This window comes from Rhinopithecus bieti, unplaced genomic scaffold (assembly GCF_001698545.2).
Source record: "Rhinopithecus bieti isolate Rb0 unplaced genomic scaffold, ASM169854v2 scaffold_35538, whole genome shotgun sequence".
Classification (NCBI taxonomy): Eukaryota; Metazoa; Chordata; class Mammalia; order Primates; family Cercopithecidae; genus Rhinopithecus; species Rhinopithecus bieti.
In genome coordinates, this window is record NW_016815913.1 from 1,625,039 (window position 1) to 1,641,465 (window position 16,427).

At 35.3% G+C, this 16,427-nt stretch overlaps 2 protein-coding genes across 2 annotated transcripts in view; both read right to left on the minus strand.

The window, feature by feature from the left end:
* The window catches only part of SUPT20H (SPT20 homolog, SAGA complex component), a 54,237-nt gene that overhangs the window by 869 nt on the left and 36,941 nt on the right, over nt 1–16,427 (minus strand). The window contains 5 exon segments of the mRNA XM_017854123.1: nt 1,938–2,043; nt 7,547–7,666; nt 9,645–9,700; nt 12,017–12,171; nt 12,579–12,885. Coding sequence (XP_017709612.1) covers nt 1,938–2,043; nt 7,547–7,666; nt 9,645–9,700; nt 12,017–12,171; nt 12,579–12,885 — 744 coding nt within the window.
* On the minus strand, nt 13,002–16,026 carry LOC108516579 (uncharacterized). The gene is made up of 4 exons (XM_017854131.1): nt 15,872–16,026; nt 14,903–15,004; nt 14,598–14,756; nt 13,002–13,613 (listed from the first exon to the last, which is right to left on the minus strand). Exons 1-4 carry the CDS (start codon nt 15,932–15,934, stop codon nt 13,524–13,526), a joined length of 414 nt encoding a protein of 137 aa, XP_017709620.1. The 5' UTR covers nt 15,935–16,026; the 3' UTR covers nt 13,002–13,523.

Below are 16,427 nucleotides of genomic sequence, written 5' to 3' on the forward strand. Positions count from 1 at the left end.
TAACATTTTTCTAAATAAACAGGTATGACATTTACTAATAGGAACACTTTTCTGCAATAAAATATTAGAAAGTTAACAATTGGCACTTACAACTGTCTATTTCAAAATACACTGCATACTAGAAAAATGTATGTTAATGTGCCACCAGCACTTCATGAAAAATTTTAAGAGTATGGCTTAAATGTACAAAATATATTCAGTGCTCCAAGTTGACTGGCTAAAATGTCAAGACTTTTAAATAAACTTTGCTAAATTATTTACCAATTACTGTACAGTCTTAAAAGACAGTAAAATAAAACTAAAGCAAGTAATTTTGAGGTACTTTTGGAGCTGAGTATCTTTAAAAATGTAATCAGAGTGAAGTTGCTGGATTACTTGTATCTGTTGCTGCTGCTGTTGAAAGGCAGAGGAGAGCTGGAATCTCTGCTGAGGAAGGCTTTGCTCAGGTCTGTTCTCGGCAGAGCCAAGCTGAGACAACACTACAGAGAGGAGAAGGGGAAAGCAGGCCAGTCAAAAAGTTTGAAGGCTACCAGGGTTAGAAAAGGACAACACAGAAAATGAAATAATAGAAAAGTTAGCAGTATGATTAATCTTAAGTATCAAATCATAGACATTTCAGAATAAATTTAGTATATGGTCTCCTGTTAGTTGGGGGTACCACTGATTATGGAACTTTCTGGACACAAAAAGAGAAGGTAGTGCATTATGTGTCAAAGCACTGAACCTCTCTTGCATCTGTATAAAATTCGATACTGGTGCTATTTTGTTTAGAAGAGTACATTATTTTTGAAATATAACCAACAGTAGGAGAAGGGAGATGGAAGAAATCCAAACTATCGTAACAACAAAGCTGGTAGACAGACAATTGCTTTAAACAAAAGATGCTGCAATGAATATCAGACTACTATAAATAAACAACAGAGGTGATGAACTGAGACTGAGCATTGTTTTTTTTGAGCTGAGTGGAACCACAGTAATCAGTTCAACACTTACTTTACATATGAGAAAGTTTGAAGGCCAACATGATTTAAGTGACTTGGACTCAAATTATGGCAAATCTGTGGCTAGGAACATTCTCATGACTTTTCAGACTAGAGTTGTTTCCACTAAATTATACTAGAGCTATTTTCAGAAATTCACAACTGGTCTGATAAAGGTATATAATTACATAAACTTCTATTTGGAAATTCACTACCTCTAAGTTGGAACTTTATATATAAGGATTACTTCCAAAATAAAGATTATTCTAAAAGACTTCTATAGGCATAGTAAGCCCACAGTGATAAGATATTGACAACACAGTCACTCATTCAATCCTCAAACTCTTACAGTTTTCTTATACATGTGGCTTACTCTTTTAATTAAGTATGAAGTTAGAATTATCTTCAAGTGACAGGAATCATTAAGAGTAATCTTTAGTTCACCATTTACTGCTGGAAGTGTTGAGAAGTTAATCTTTTCTTAAATGATAATAGTGGCTTGTATACATAAGTTATGCTATTGTCCATTAAGACTTAAGTCATTTATGCAACTACAAATTACCAGAATGAGACAAAAGATTATGCAATCTAGAAAAATTCAGTCTTAACCCAGGAAAACAAAAAAGTTATTAATTAACATAACTACTGGCAAACACTGAAAACAGCTCTGGTAACCTAGTAAAGTGGGTAATTATTAAATTTTGCCAGTAAACTGTAACATAAGGAAAACACAACTGTGGTAATTATGTTAAGTCAAAGCTCTTTTAATTAATGCACTATCAAATTAATGAAAAAAATCTCAGCCATTGATCAATTTAATAGTTCACACATTATAGCTTTACTTTTTGCTGTTTACTGGTTGCAAGGGAAGCAAAAGAAAATAATTTAAGTGGTGAGATCCCAAATACATTGAATATGTTTAGTAAATTCAGCATATAAAGTTATGAAGATACCTACCAGCTGCCTGTGACTGCATAAAACTTCCTACTCCAGTAAGGTTAATAACAGCAGCTTGCTGAGCAGATAAGGCCTGTTCTTGACTGGCTGAACCTTGTTCAGAACCCTGAATAAAAAAATAATAAATGACTTGTACGAGAAAGAAAAACAAATTTGAGCTGGTGAAAATAAATCAGTATTTTTTCCTGTATGAAAGAAAGCAGTATGAGACTAGTCTTGTAAAAAGAGTAACAAGGAAAATACTTCAAAGGTATTGAGTAAGCAAGAATAAATTTATAGCATTTGAACAAAGAAAACTTTATTTTTCAGTGCATCTGTATTTATTGTTTGATGCTACCGAGATAATGCCTAAGGCTTTTATAAAGCTTCACTGAAACAATTTTTTAAAGCTTAAAACACTCTCTGTAACATAAACATAGTACTGGAACTTTTACTCAGCAGACTAAGTCAAGAAAAGGAAATAAAAGGCATATCGATTTTATTTGTTTTTTGTTTTATGAGATGGAGTCTTGCTCTGTTGCCCAGGCCGGAGTGCAGTGGCACAATCTGGGCTCACTGCAACCGGCGCGCCTCCTGGGTTCACACCATTCTCCTGCCTCAGCCTCCCGAGTAGCTGGGACTATAGGTGCTCGCCACTACGTCCGGCTAATTTTTTGTATTCTTTAGTAGAGATGGGGTTTCACTGTGTTCGCCAGGATGGTCTCGATCTCCTGACCTTGTAATCCGCCCGCTTCAGCCTTCTAAAGTGCTGGGATTACAGGCGTGAGCCACCGTGCCTGGCCGGCATATCGATTTTATAGGAAAAAAAAAATTGTCCTTATTTGCAAATGGCACAACTGTTTATACTGTAGAAAATCCTAAGCAATCTCTAAAACAGCTCCTAGAAATAGTAAGTTCAGTAAGAGGGCACAATACAAGATCAATATACAAAAATCAACACTATATATACTAGTAATGAACATGTGAAAACTGAAATAAAAAAAATACCATTCACAGTTACTCAAAAAAACAGAGAAAAGCTTAGGTATTAATCTTAAGTCTAAGAAAACATATACAGGGCTTGTATACCAAAAACTACAAAACATTGACTTTGGTCTAGATAAGGACATACTATGTTCATGTACTGGAAGACTTCCATCATAAAGATGGCAGTTCTTCCCCCAAACTGATCAACAAGCATAACTCAATTCTTTTAGAAATGCTGGCAAGGTTTTTGCAGATATAGACAAGATGACTTTAAAATTTATATGGAAAGAACCTACATTAACTACAATAATTTTGAAAAATGGTATGGCAGAAAACACTGCCCAATTTTAAGACACTACAATGAAGAAGACAGTGTGGTACTGGCTGAAGGATAGACACATAGATTAATGAAACAGAACAGGGAACCTAGAAATAAACCCACCCAAACAGACCCAACAGACTTTTAACAAATGTGCAGAAGTAATTCAATTCAGAAAGGATAGCTGTTTTTTTTGTTGTTGTTGTTGGTTTCAACAAATGGTGTTGAAGCAATTGGATACTGATAGGAAAACAAAAACAAAACAAATCATGGACCTAAGTTGCACACCTTGTACAAAAATTAGCTGAAAATGAATCATGGATTCAAAATAAGAAACTATAAAACTGTTAGAAAAAAACACAGGAGAAAATCTTTGGGACTTAGGGCTAGGTAAAGAGTTCTGAGACATGACAACTACAGCATATTCCATAAAGGAAAGATACTGTCAACGTGGACTTCAGCAAAATTAAAAACTTTTGCTCTGCCAAAGACATCCTTTGAACATTTCAGTATATAATGGCAAGCCAAACATTCAAAAGTTACATTTATCTTGAGGGGATCTCCCTGTATATAAAAAGAGATTGGACAAAAGAGCACAGAGCTGAAAGGTTACATTATTGAATTTGGAACCCAGTTCATGAAATGAACAACAGAATAAGGCAGACCACATCACCACCATAATGGAGCTATGATAAAACAAACAAAAAAAACTACAGATGATATCAATTTCCCCCGAAGCACTCCACAAACCTAAAGTAGACTGTAACCCACCACCGCAAACGGAATATTCAAACAAGGAGGAATAATGATTAAACAAACATCTTGAAGAAAAACAAATACTAAGAAATAAAAGAACTCAGGCTAAAACTAAAAGGATGAAAAAAGATGTACTAAGCTAACATTAATCAAAAGAAAGAAACAAGAAATATTACCAGAGATAAAGAAGGTCATTTATTAATGATAAGGGGTATTAATCAAGGATGTAACAATCCTAAATGCATATGCACCTAACAATATGGGCTCAAAACACAACCTTTAGCAAAAGGAGAAATAGAAATTTCCAGTTTTGGTTGAAGACTTCAACACTTCTCACAGTAACTGATAAAACATTGAGAAAGAAAAGGATACAGAAGGCTTGAATGATGCCATCAAATACCTTGCTCTAATACAGAACACTCCTAACAGCGGAATACATATTTTTTTCAAGCATATATGGAGTATTCATCAAGATAGATCATGTTCTCAAGCATTAAACAAACCTCAACAAACGTAAAAGAACGAAAAATATGTTTTCAGACCACAGTGGATTTAAACTAGAAATCAACTGCAGAAAGATATTTGGAAAATTCCCAAGTATTTGGAAATCAAACATATCTAAATAATTCATTTAAGAGGGATCCATAAGAAAGAAAATTCTATGGAACAAAATGAAGGCACAGCATATCAAAATTTGTGGAAAGTGGCTTAAGCAGTACTGAGAAGGAAATGTATAACATTAAATGTTTATTTTAGAAAAGAATGACCTCCATAATCTAAGCTTCCACTTATGAAACTGCAAACTATCATCCAAGAAAACATTCCAGAAATAAATGACTCTACACATTAAAAGGATCCACAGGAAAACATGGAAAATCAATTCTGACACATACACCAGTGAAAATACTAGAAAAACATTCAGGGCCTCTAGACAAACTGCTTAAATAAACTTACAAGAGCAAGATAATTAGACTGGCATCAGATTTCTCAAAACATACAAAGCAAGTCACAAGTCAACAGTAGGGAGCCTTTTTTTTTTTTTTTTTTTTTTTTTTTTTTTTTTTTTTGAGAACGGAGGTCTCCGCTCTGTCCGCCCCAGACTGGGAGTGCAGTGGCCCCCCCCCAGATCTCGCTCACTGCAAGCCTCCGCCTCCTCGGGTTTATGCCATTCTCCCTGCTCAGCCCCCCTCCCCCAGTAGCTGGGACTACCAGGGCGCCTGCCACCTCCCCCCCCGGCTAGTTTTTTGGTAGTTTTTTAGTAGAACAGGGTTTCACCGTGTTAGCCAGGAGGTCTTGATCTCCTGACCTTGTGATCACCGCCCGTCTCGGCCCTCCCAAGTGCTGGGAATTACAGGCTTGAGCCACCGCGCCCAGGCCAGGAGAGCATTTTTAAATTTAAAGGAGACCTAAAACTAGAGAACATTTAGAAGAAAGCAAGTGAAAACGCTTCAGGACATTGGATTTGGCAATGATCTTCAATATGATACCAAAAGCACAGGCAAGAAAAGTAAAAAGAGAAAATGAACTACATTAAAAATTTAAAAACTTCTGTGCAATGGATGCAATCAAGTGAAAAGACAACAAATGGGAGAAAATATCTGCAAATCAAACATCTGATATATGTGTATATGAAGAATGAAGAACTACAATCCAACAACAAAAATTAATCTGATAAAAAAAAATGGGCAAGGGACCTGAATAGACTTTTCTCGAAAGATGATATACAAATGGCCAACATGCATATGAAAAAATGCTTCACACCACTAATCATTACGGAAATGCAAATCAAAACCACAATGAGATTATCACTTCACACCCATTAGGATGGCTGCTTAAAAAAAAAAAAAAAAAAAAAATCCCCAAAGACCCAACTACCACCAGCAAATAACAAGAGTTGGCGAGGATTTGGACAAATTGAGATCTTTGTATGTTGTTGATGGGAATTGGGTAAAATGGTACAGTCACTATGGAAAACAGTATGATGCTTCTTAAAAAATTAAAAATCACCACATGTACCAACAATCCAACTTCTGGGTATATATCCAAAAGAGCCGAAGACAGGGTCTCAAAGAGATCTGTATACTCACATTCACACTAGCATTATTTACAATAGCCAACAGTTGGAAGGTACCCAAGTATCCATCAGTGGATGAATGGATAAACAAAATATGGTATATACAAGTACTATTCACCATGAAAAAGAAAGGTGATTCTGACACATGCTATAACATGAATGAACCTTGAAGACTTTATGCTAAGTGACGTAAGTCAGATACAAAAGGACAAATAACTATATGATTGCACTTATATGAGGTATCTCGAATAGTCAAACTCATACTAACATAAAGTAGAATAGTGGCTGAGGGGAGGAGGAAATAGAGTTGTTATTTACCCGATATAGTTTCAGTTTTGCAAGATGAAAGAGTTCTATAATAGAAATCTGTTGCACAACAATGTGAATACACTTAACACTCCTGAATTGCACACTTAGGAAGTTAAAACGGTAAATTTTGGCCAGGTGCGGTGGCTCACGTCTGTAATCCCAGCACTTTGGGAGGCCGAGGTGGTGGATCACAAGGTCAGGAGACCAAGACCATCCTAACACGGTGAAACGTTGGGTGTGGTGGCATGCGTCTGTAGCCCCAGCTACTTGGGAGGCTGAGGCAGGAGAATCGCTTGAACCCAGGAGGTGAAGGTTGCAGTGAGCCAAGATCGCACCACTGCACTCCAGCCTGGACAACAGCGCGTGGCTCCGTCTCAAAAAATAAAAAAAAGTTAAAATGGTAAATTTTATGTGTATTTAAAAATTAATTTTTTTAAAGAAAATCAAAGATTTTATACCTAGCCAAGCAATCTTTAATGTGTTCAGAATGAAAAAACAGCAAGTTTTTAATGTGCCCTTCCTGAGGTCTCTATTAGAGGATGAGCTTTATCCAACTAAGACCTGACTGGGGAAAATTGGGCAAAAGGATTAATGGTGAATATTTCATATAATTTGTGAGATAGAGAAACTCTGGATGTGGGACCCAGGAATCAGTATTTTTAAATTTCCCAGATGACTCCAGTGTACCCAAAGTTTAGAAACACTTGTACTTCCTTCTTCTACTGTCATTTATTGCAGTTCTTATTCAATTTCATTCTCTTTGGCAGTGTAAACGTTTGTTTTTGTCTGTGTTCCCACTGCCCTACATTTTATAATAATAGGGATATCTGTATTCCAATAGCAACACAATCCTAAAAACAGAAAGATAATGATGGGGTAGAAAATACATGAGCGATAGGGAAAGACCTAGGTTTGAATCTCTGACTCTGCCACTCACTGTATGGCTATGAGCAAGCCATTTACCTGAATCTCAATCATCTATGCAAGATGCAGGTGATATCATCTATTCAGTATGGTATGACTGTTTTATTAGGAATACACGCCCAATAGCTGATTGCTACTATTGTTAACAAAAACAGTACAGGAAATGTTTACACTAACAAAGCACATGAAGTATGCTTGGAATATACCAAAAAATGTTATAAATTCGATGTAAAAGCATATGGAAGGCTAGAAAACCCATACCTGCTCCCCTGGCTGTTGAGGACTAGCAGTTGTGGGCTGCTGAGGTTGCTGTGGTGTAAACTGGGAGAGCTGCTGTTGCTGCTGCTGCAGAGTGTTAAAAATAAGTGAACCACCTGGAAGCTATTAAGAATTTAAACAAAAATTAACCAATCTCATATGATTTTATATCAAATATTTAAATTTCTTTATTCTACAAATAGTTTTGGATCATTTGCTATGTGTCACTCCTATAGTTGAGGAAACAGGTGAATAAAAAAAAAGTTGGCTGCCCTTAAAATAAAGACCTATTTAGATACAATTTTAAAGTCCTATTACTTTGGGCTCCCAAGTATGTTAATACTCTTAAACATAAATTTTTCTGCTTCAAGCTAGTAGTTAGCTATCCCAATTCACATGCTATTTTTTATTTCACTCTTTTATACATCAATACGAAAGAGCATTAAATACATTAGAAAGTACAAACAAACAGCTTATGAATCAGAAATGTATACTGTGGAAAACCACCCCTCATAAATTGGTTCTAGTTTTGCCAAAAACACAAAAATACTATACAAGATCTTTTATATAACACAGTGAGGAATTTCAAAGTTGAAAAAAAAGTGCATTTAGTTGTCCATATTTATTTTGGAAACCACTACTTTCTCTTTCATTCAAATCTAATTCAAATTTAATTAATCCAAATATAAAACAATTTTAAAGAAGCACTCAGAAAACTCCAGGTTAAAAGGAAAACAATGCTTGTCAAATGCACCAAAAAACAAATAGTTTTCTATTTTAAGCTACAGGGGTTTATATATGGACCACTTTGAAGTCCTTAAGAGAATGTCCAAGAAAACACCAAATACAGAACTCTTAGGTTCTATATAGTACAAAAAAAAAAAAAAAAAAAAAAAAAAAAAAATCCTTGGGTCAAAATATCTATCTATATCTATCACAGCTCATCATTAGGTAAATATGGACACAGCACAGATCAAATGTTCCTTCCTCAATCAGTGTATAGTAAATGTAGAAAAATATAACAAACTAAAGGATTTCCATGCCTGTTAACACTGAGACTGATCCCTAAGAAAACTTCAACAGCAATATGCCGGAAGGTAGGCTAAATAAACAAATGCAATTTGTGGGCTTGTCCATACTATAAGTATATTGGTCTGCAATTAGTCTGCAAACATACTGCATCGTGTATAGGAAATAAGTTTTAAATTTTAGCTCTAATGAGAATTTCCCTATTTGTTAATCCTGAATACCAGGGTGGCTGATCTGTTATTGTTATTTTCCATCAATCCATAGCTCTACTACATTACATATCCAGATCTTTATATTCACGTCTATCCATTTTCCAAACTACTAGCTTAAAGCTTGCTCCTTCTTTAAATTAGAGGACTTAGCATAACACCAGGAATGTTGTAAGTTCAACCCCTCTTTTTTTTCTTTTGAGACAGGATCTCACTCTGTTGCCTAGGCTGGAATGCAGTAGCGCAATGTCAGCTCACTGCAGCCTCGACTTCCTGGCCTCAAGTGATCCTCTGACCTCAGCCTCTCGAGTAGCGGGGATTACAGATGCATGCTACCATGCCTGGCTAATTTTTTGTAGTGATGGGGTTTTACCATACTGCCCAGGCTGGTCTCGAACTCCTGAGCTCAAGCAATCCACCCACCTGGCTCTCCCAAAGTGGTGGGATTCTAGGTGTGAACCACTGCGTACTGCACACATACCTATTTTTTAAATCTCCTTCAAGCACAAAAAACAGTATTACATCTATGCATACATAAAACATCTGTTGGGAAAGCAATTATTTTCTAAATATATCCACTATTATTATTGTAGGGAAGTATCCTCCTTGGTAGGTGTAAGTTCTCCCCATTGGCACAGCTAGTTCTTAATGAGGCAGGGCTACTGGAGCCAAAGTGTGGTATATAGGATACTGATTCTTCCTCTTTATCCACCTGATCATACAAAGGTAGCAATAATAACCGCACCCTTAGAAGAATCTAAACAGACCTCAGAATTTCAAGTGCTGATACATATAGATACACATTGTTTAGAAAAAAATTCAATGTACAAAAAATTTAATCAAAAGCAGGATTTCAGGTTTACCTGGAGTAGATTTAAGGGCCTGAGACTTGAAGTGTTTTTTAAACCAAATGGAACACCTGTTAAATAAAATGCATGGTTACAACAGAATTGGAAGTTTATTACACATGAAAATAATTTATACTTTAGTATATATAAGTACAATAATTTTATGTACTCTCTGCATAGATGTGCTTATTTTCAATACTGAGATTTTATTCAAAGTTGTGAAGCACCAGGTGTACATTATAGTCTATCTTTCAGAAACTGGGACTTCTTTTTCATTCTTCTGACTGTTGGCTGAACAAACAGTAATCAAGAATTATGTGAACACCATGAATATAACAAAACTATCACTGCTGTGCAAATACATTCCAGGTACTGGCATCTATTTACATTTCTCAGTGCTACATAGTATACTAAAATAATCACATCTTTAAGAACTGGTATGCTCTATGCTATTTTTTTTTTAACTACAAATGTTAATCAGAATGCTAAAGAATGTTGCACTTTGTGTATAAGATCAAAACTGAGAGTCAGGAAACAGTGCTCTGTTAATTCTAAACATAATCCTAAAAAATCTGTTACATAACACAGAGCATATCTTAAAGCTGGGGGTGACAAACTTTTTCAGTAAAGGGCCATCATGTAGGCTTTGTGAGCACAAATGGCCTCTGCTGCATTTTCTTTTCACAATCCTTTAAAAATGTAGTAACCATTCCTAGCTTAGGCTGTGTGCTGTAGTGTGGTGATCCTGGTCTCAAGATATGCAAATATTTTGCTAACAAAATACACCAATCTGAACACTATTTAAAAATGTATCTAGTTCTCTATCAGATCATTTTTTTAAAAAAAGATTTAAGGCAAGAAATGCACATGTGATATTAGCAACACCTTGTATAAGAAACTGAAATTTGGCAAAAATATCCCTTTCTGGAAAATTCTCATTTAAGAAAATGGCTTAACCCCATTTAAAACTGGATGATATCTGTATAATGCCTTCTAGCTTACCAAAGTCACTTTCATACTTCATTTATTTCTCTTAAGTACCAACTGAAGATATTTTTATTCCCACTTGAGAGCGAATTGAACTGAGGCTAAGAGGGAAAAATTTAGTGACTTCTGTAAAGCCCCAGTTTAGCAAGTGAAGCCACATGTAACTGGTACAACTAGTAGTTACATGTAAATATCCTAAATTCAAGATGTGAAGTCCATTTCTAGGACTTCTGGCACTAAAGCACACTTATGCTTATTAAAATAAGAACACTAGGCCAGGCATGGTGGCTCACACCTGTAATCTCAGCACTTTGGGAGGCCGAGGTGGGTGGATCACGAGGTCAGGAGATCGAGACCATCCTGGCTAATATGGTGAAACCCCGTCTCTACCAAAAATACAAAAAAAATTAGCCGGGCGTGGTGGCGGGCGCCTGTAGTACCAGCTTCTAGGGAGGCTGAGGTGGGAAAATGGCGTTAACCTGGGAGGCGGCGGAGCTTGCAGTGAGCGGAGATCGCGCCACTGCACTCTAGCCTGGGCGACAGAGCGAGACTCCGTCTCCAAAAACAAAACAAAACAAAAAAATAACAATACTAGCTAGAATTAGGAAATTACAGCAACATGTTAATATGTTTAATTATATTTTCTGGGTTCTCTTTCTCATAACTAAGAAAGTTTTAATGAATTTTCTACATTGTTTTCCTATTAAATTTTCCTCAAGTGAAACGGAATTGTTTCAAGATATTATAATACATTCTTTTAAAGAGCATCAAAAAAAAAAATAAGCACAAGTTATAACTGTTTTCCTGTACAGGTAATAACTACTCTTAAGAATGCTTATCATGTCTCAGGCACAGTTTAAGCACATAATCTGTATTATATTTCATTTAATCCTCATGACTATGAGGTAAGTTATTATTGCTATTTCCATTTTATTTATGAGGAAAGTTAGACACAAAGGTAACTTTCTCAATATTACACAAATGATAAGTTGTACAACTGGGATTCAAGCTGAGGTAGTTTGGCTCCAGAATCCAGGCTCTTAACTGCGATGCAGATGCCTCTTGTGCACAATGTATATTTTCAAAATACATTAATATTCCCTGGAATATAACTACAATGACAATAAGACTACCAAAATTAATTTTATTATTTGGAAAGCAAAAGAAAGATTTCCACAGACTCACAGGCTTACCAAGTTTTCCAAAGAAGTTGATTGCTGGATGGCTTTTAATTCAAATGCCAGAACTTTAAAGGCTTTTGAAATGAAATACATGTGATACTACGCTTCATGAAATAATGACATTAAATGCCTTTAGCATCATTCTTAAAATTACATTTTTACTTTAGCATATACTTTAATTTTTTTTTTTTTAGAGGTTATTATTTCCAACATTCTGACCTGCTTGAGAAGCTGCCTGCATTGCACTGGGCAATGCATTTGGTAGCAGACCTCCTGAGGGTAGAAGGCCGCTCAGGTTTATTCCTGCAGGAGTTATGGCACCAGTGTTACAGCCCAGCATGGGGTTTGAACCACTCATCAAAGCCTGGGCCCCACTGCAGGAGAATAAGACAAAGCATTAAACTTCACTGTAAAAGGAAAAAGGTCAGCCACACAATTCCTCAGATTAAAAAACAAAACTACTAAGCAAACACAACTAGTTATTTATTGGTCATAAATATCAAAGGCAATGCAGAAGATAAACAGGAAACTCTAAGCTGCTGTCAAGATGAAGTATCAAAAAACAAAAACAATAAGATGAGGTATCATCTTAGTGCAGTTAACAGATGTATTATTTAAAATTAAAACACACATAGTCAGGCAGCTTCTGTCCATATTTAAACTATTGCCTTTCAGTCTGAGTAATAGGCAGTTTGTTCTTAATTTCACAAATTAAGAATTTATTTAGACGGTGAAACTATCTTAAAAAAAAAAAAAATTAAGAACATCAAAGCAAACTTACCAAACAGAGCCCACTACATTGATGAAGTTAAGTCCAGCAGAGTTTGCCATGACCTGGGTGGCCGTGGTTCCTGGAGTTATAGATGTTACCATGGTGGAAAGAGGAATGGTTGTTACAGGCATTGCCTGGCTCAGAGACCTTTGCTGCTGAGCAAACTGAGTTAACAAAGTGGGCTGAGGGGTGAAGCCTGAATCTTGGGGAGTAGGGGTAGCTGAAAGGGTACTAGGAGTTGAGCTCTGAGCATCAGGAGGGTGTGGGGTCGATGAAGGGGTTGGTGTAGGAGTAGATGGCTTAGGAGTTCCAGATCCTGCTCATTGAGAAAAATAAAAATTGCTAGTTTGTTATAAATGGCCAGTCCTTTTAAAATAAGGTTAATGGAATCTTACTTAGCACTGACAATTTGTTCTAGTTTTTTTTTTTTTAAGCAGTTAACTGCAAGTGTTAATTTCTACACATGATACATGAGTGTTGCTACACTCAATTACAATTAAGGATGCAGTATATCACCTAAAAAGCCCATTAAAGATGCTATTGCAGTAACAGTAAAAATATACAGTTATATTCTACCACAATACCCATTTAAAAGTTAAGTGTCCTACATGCTGCCTTTGGCCTAAAAAGTTCAAAAGGAATTCAAATTAATTTGTTATTTACGATGTACTAATTCAAGACTTCATTTAAAAATATTGCTTATTTAGTGTAAAAGTCTGAGATAAACTGTGAACATATTTAATAAGTTACATATGGTTAACAATCATATTTGGCACCTAAATATACATGTTTAATTCCTAACACATCAAGTTTATCCTGACAAACAAATTTACAAAAAACAGTAATAAAGTAAACGTCTGATAGATAATACTGCATCTTTAACAGTAACTGTGTACTTCTGTTTAAATGTAGAATGTATAGAAAATCTGTTGTGAATGAAGTATGCACAGTTTATCAATTTTTTAAAAAACAAAACAAAAAAAACAAAACCAAAAAAGTAAAACCAAAAGCTCTTGAGGTGTTTTCTTTTTTAGCTTTCATGTCCTGCAGAAAGAAAGGAAAGAAATGTGAATGTCCAGAAGCTGTCACTCAACCCTTACTTAAAGTAACAACTGTGTGCAGTAGATTACCATAATCCATACCCACAACATAAGAAGTGTGAATAAGACTTTCAGAAAATTTATATATTTTCTTTGTGCAAAACAAGAAGGCAGAAAATTACACCTTTTGAGCTATCAAGATGAAGATGTTTATATCTAATGCGAAGACCACCCTATCACTGTGCAGTGTACTAAAACTTTCAGCATATATTAGCTATCTACAAAAAATCTAAAAAACTGGAATGACTTTTCCCCAAATTGGTACTTTCAGATATTTACTAATTTGAAGAAATTCTCCCAAACTAATGCTAGCATTCTTGTATAACTCTTCCTGATGTTAAAAAAAAAAGTATTCAGTAGTAAAATTACATTTCAGTATCTTCAGAATAATGCTTTATGATCATCATCACATTTTAGTAACTGACAACAATTTATAAAAGAGTGTAGGAGTGTTTTGAAATATTGTTTTCAGTTTATTGTATCACCACCTTGGAACTAGTCGACTTCTTACATATACACAAAGATAGGACCTGCAGCAACAACTCTTATGACATTTTTTTCATATCAGCCACACAATTTACATAAATATGTAAAATGATCCTAGGGTACACTGGAATAAAAAATATTTTGAAACCTTATTGCCACATGTAACTACCAGGTTATTTTTTTAAGGAGATGTGTAGGTTGTAAGTCTATAAGAAAGGTATATGTAGAATGCATACATAGATACAGAAAACAAGTACAATTACAGTAGAGACATAATACATACAATCAACAAGAGCTCTGCCTGAAGCTTCTAGCAACTTATACATTTTGGGTACACAGTACATTCAGATATCACTACTTCACAAGTTGAAAAAAGCTGTCTTAAGAAACACTAATGCAAAAGCTTATGAAGATTTAATGAAGAATTTAAGTTATGACTCACTTTGTGATGAGCTGGCAGGTGATAGGGCAGCTGGAGAAAGCATGCTAACTTGATTGAGATCCACAGATGATTTCCGAGGAATACTTGATGGCTTTGAAGAAGGAGGAGGAGTTGGAGATTTGAGAAAGCTGCTTGTCTGTTGTGGTGTAAAATAGTTACCTAGAAGAACATAAAAGTTATTTCCTAAATTTATAATTCAAAATTCTGTGAACTGTAGAAATCAAAATGGGGCAAAGTTTTACAAAGAGATTAGGACTCTATAATGTTTGTTATTCTAGACTGCAAAAAACTAAGAAATGTAATACCTGAGGAACTATTTCCTGAGCTTGAGGGCAGTTTGATTGGTGGGGTCGATGTTTTACGCCCTTCCCCAATATTGAAGACTGAACTGACACGGTTTCAGTTTGCTAAAAGACAGTGACATTAAGCATACTTGTTAAAATTAATCCTGCTATAAATCCCAGATGAAATGTATATTTAACTTCATAGTTTATTAAATAAAATTAGTACTGCTATAAATCCCAGATTTTAACTCTGCAAAGTGCTCTCAGTGGTTACAGATTGAATACTGTATGTATTACAGAGAAAATTTCACAACACCCATGAAATATATATTACAGTACACATAAAGAATGATGAAAAGATTTCTGAGTAATAGGGTGGGAAGAGAGAGTTTTAGGGAGAAAAGCAGAGGAGTAAGATGAAAGCAAAGTTTCCACCCTTCCATACCTATCTATTAAAGGAAAATAATAGCTATTGAAGCCAAATGACTAGAACACAGGTGTTCATTATAATTTTCCTTTTATCTTTGTGTACATTTAAAATTATGTCATAAAGAAATTTTAAAAAAAAGGTAAAAGTAAAACAAAACTAAACAATACTGCTGCTCCTCAAAAAATGATTCTTTTTTTTTTTTTAGATGGAGTCTTGCTCGATTGCCCAGGCTGGAGTGCAGTGGTACTATCTCGGCTCACTGCAACCTCCACCTCTGGGGTTCAAGAGATTCTCCTGTCTCAGCTTCCCGAGTGGCTGGGATTACAGGTGTGCGCCACCACGCCCAGCTAATTTTGTATTTTAGTAGATACAGGGTTTCACCATATTGGTCAGGCTGGTCTTGAACTCCCGACCTCAGGTGATCCACCCACCTCGGCCTCCCAAAGTGTTGGGATTACAGGCATGAGCCACTGTGCCCAGCCTCAAAAAATGATTCTTAACATTTCTCAGATTACTTGTGAAACAACTGGGAACAAAGAAGTAACATTAACGAAACACACTTCTGTTTCTTTCCCTGGAGAAACCTGACTCAGACTGGCTGAGCCACTGGAGCTGTGTGACATCTTGACCGGACATTTGGCTTCATTCTGGACTAATTCTTGGTACTGATTGACTACCCTAAAATATCAGGAGAAAACAGGTAAAGATTAGATAACCTGTTTTAAACATGAATTTATTTTATAGGAAATAATGACTATTAATGGCAAAAGCAAGTTCTATCAATATAAAATTAAAATTAGGTGATTTATCTTTGTGTTAAAAGTACATATATTTAAACTGTTCAATGACAAATTGTCCAAAACATTTTGCTAAATAACAATCTAAAGATATACTTTCAATATCTTATTTCTAATACAGAAATTGCAGGGATGACTTAAGTAATAAGCAGCCAAAGAAAATATTCAATTCCTTTCTTAGATTCTGATTAAAGTACTATCTAGAAATCATCTTTCTTAGCTACACTAGATATGTCTAAGTTTTCTTATTTAAAACAAAACTATATTTTAAACTTTTTTTTTGTTTTCTTAATTCTATGAAAAAAAATCTAGGTATTAT

Coding starts and splice junctions, on each gene's coding strand:
- LOC108516579 (XM_017854131.1), bottom strand. CDS start 15,934: ATGTCACACAGCTCCAGTGGCTCAGCCAGTCTGAGTCAGGTTTCTCCA. Junction 14,757..14,902: donor CTCAGGAAATAGTTCCTCAG/GTATTACATTTC, acceptor ATGTTCTTCTAG/GTAACTATTTTACACCACAA. Junction 13,614..14,597: donor ACCTGCCAGCTCATCACAAA/GTGAGTCATAAC, acceptor TTCTTTCTGCAG/GACATGAAAGCTAAAAAAGA.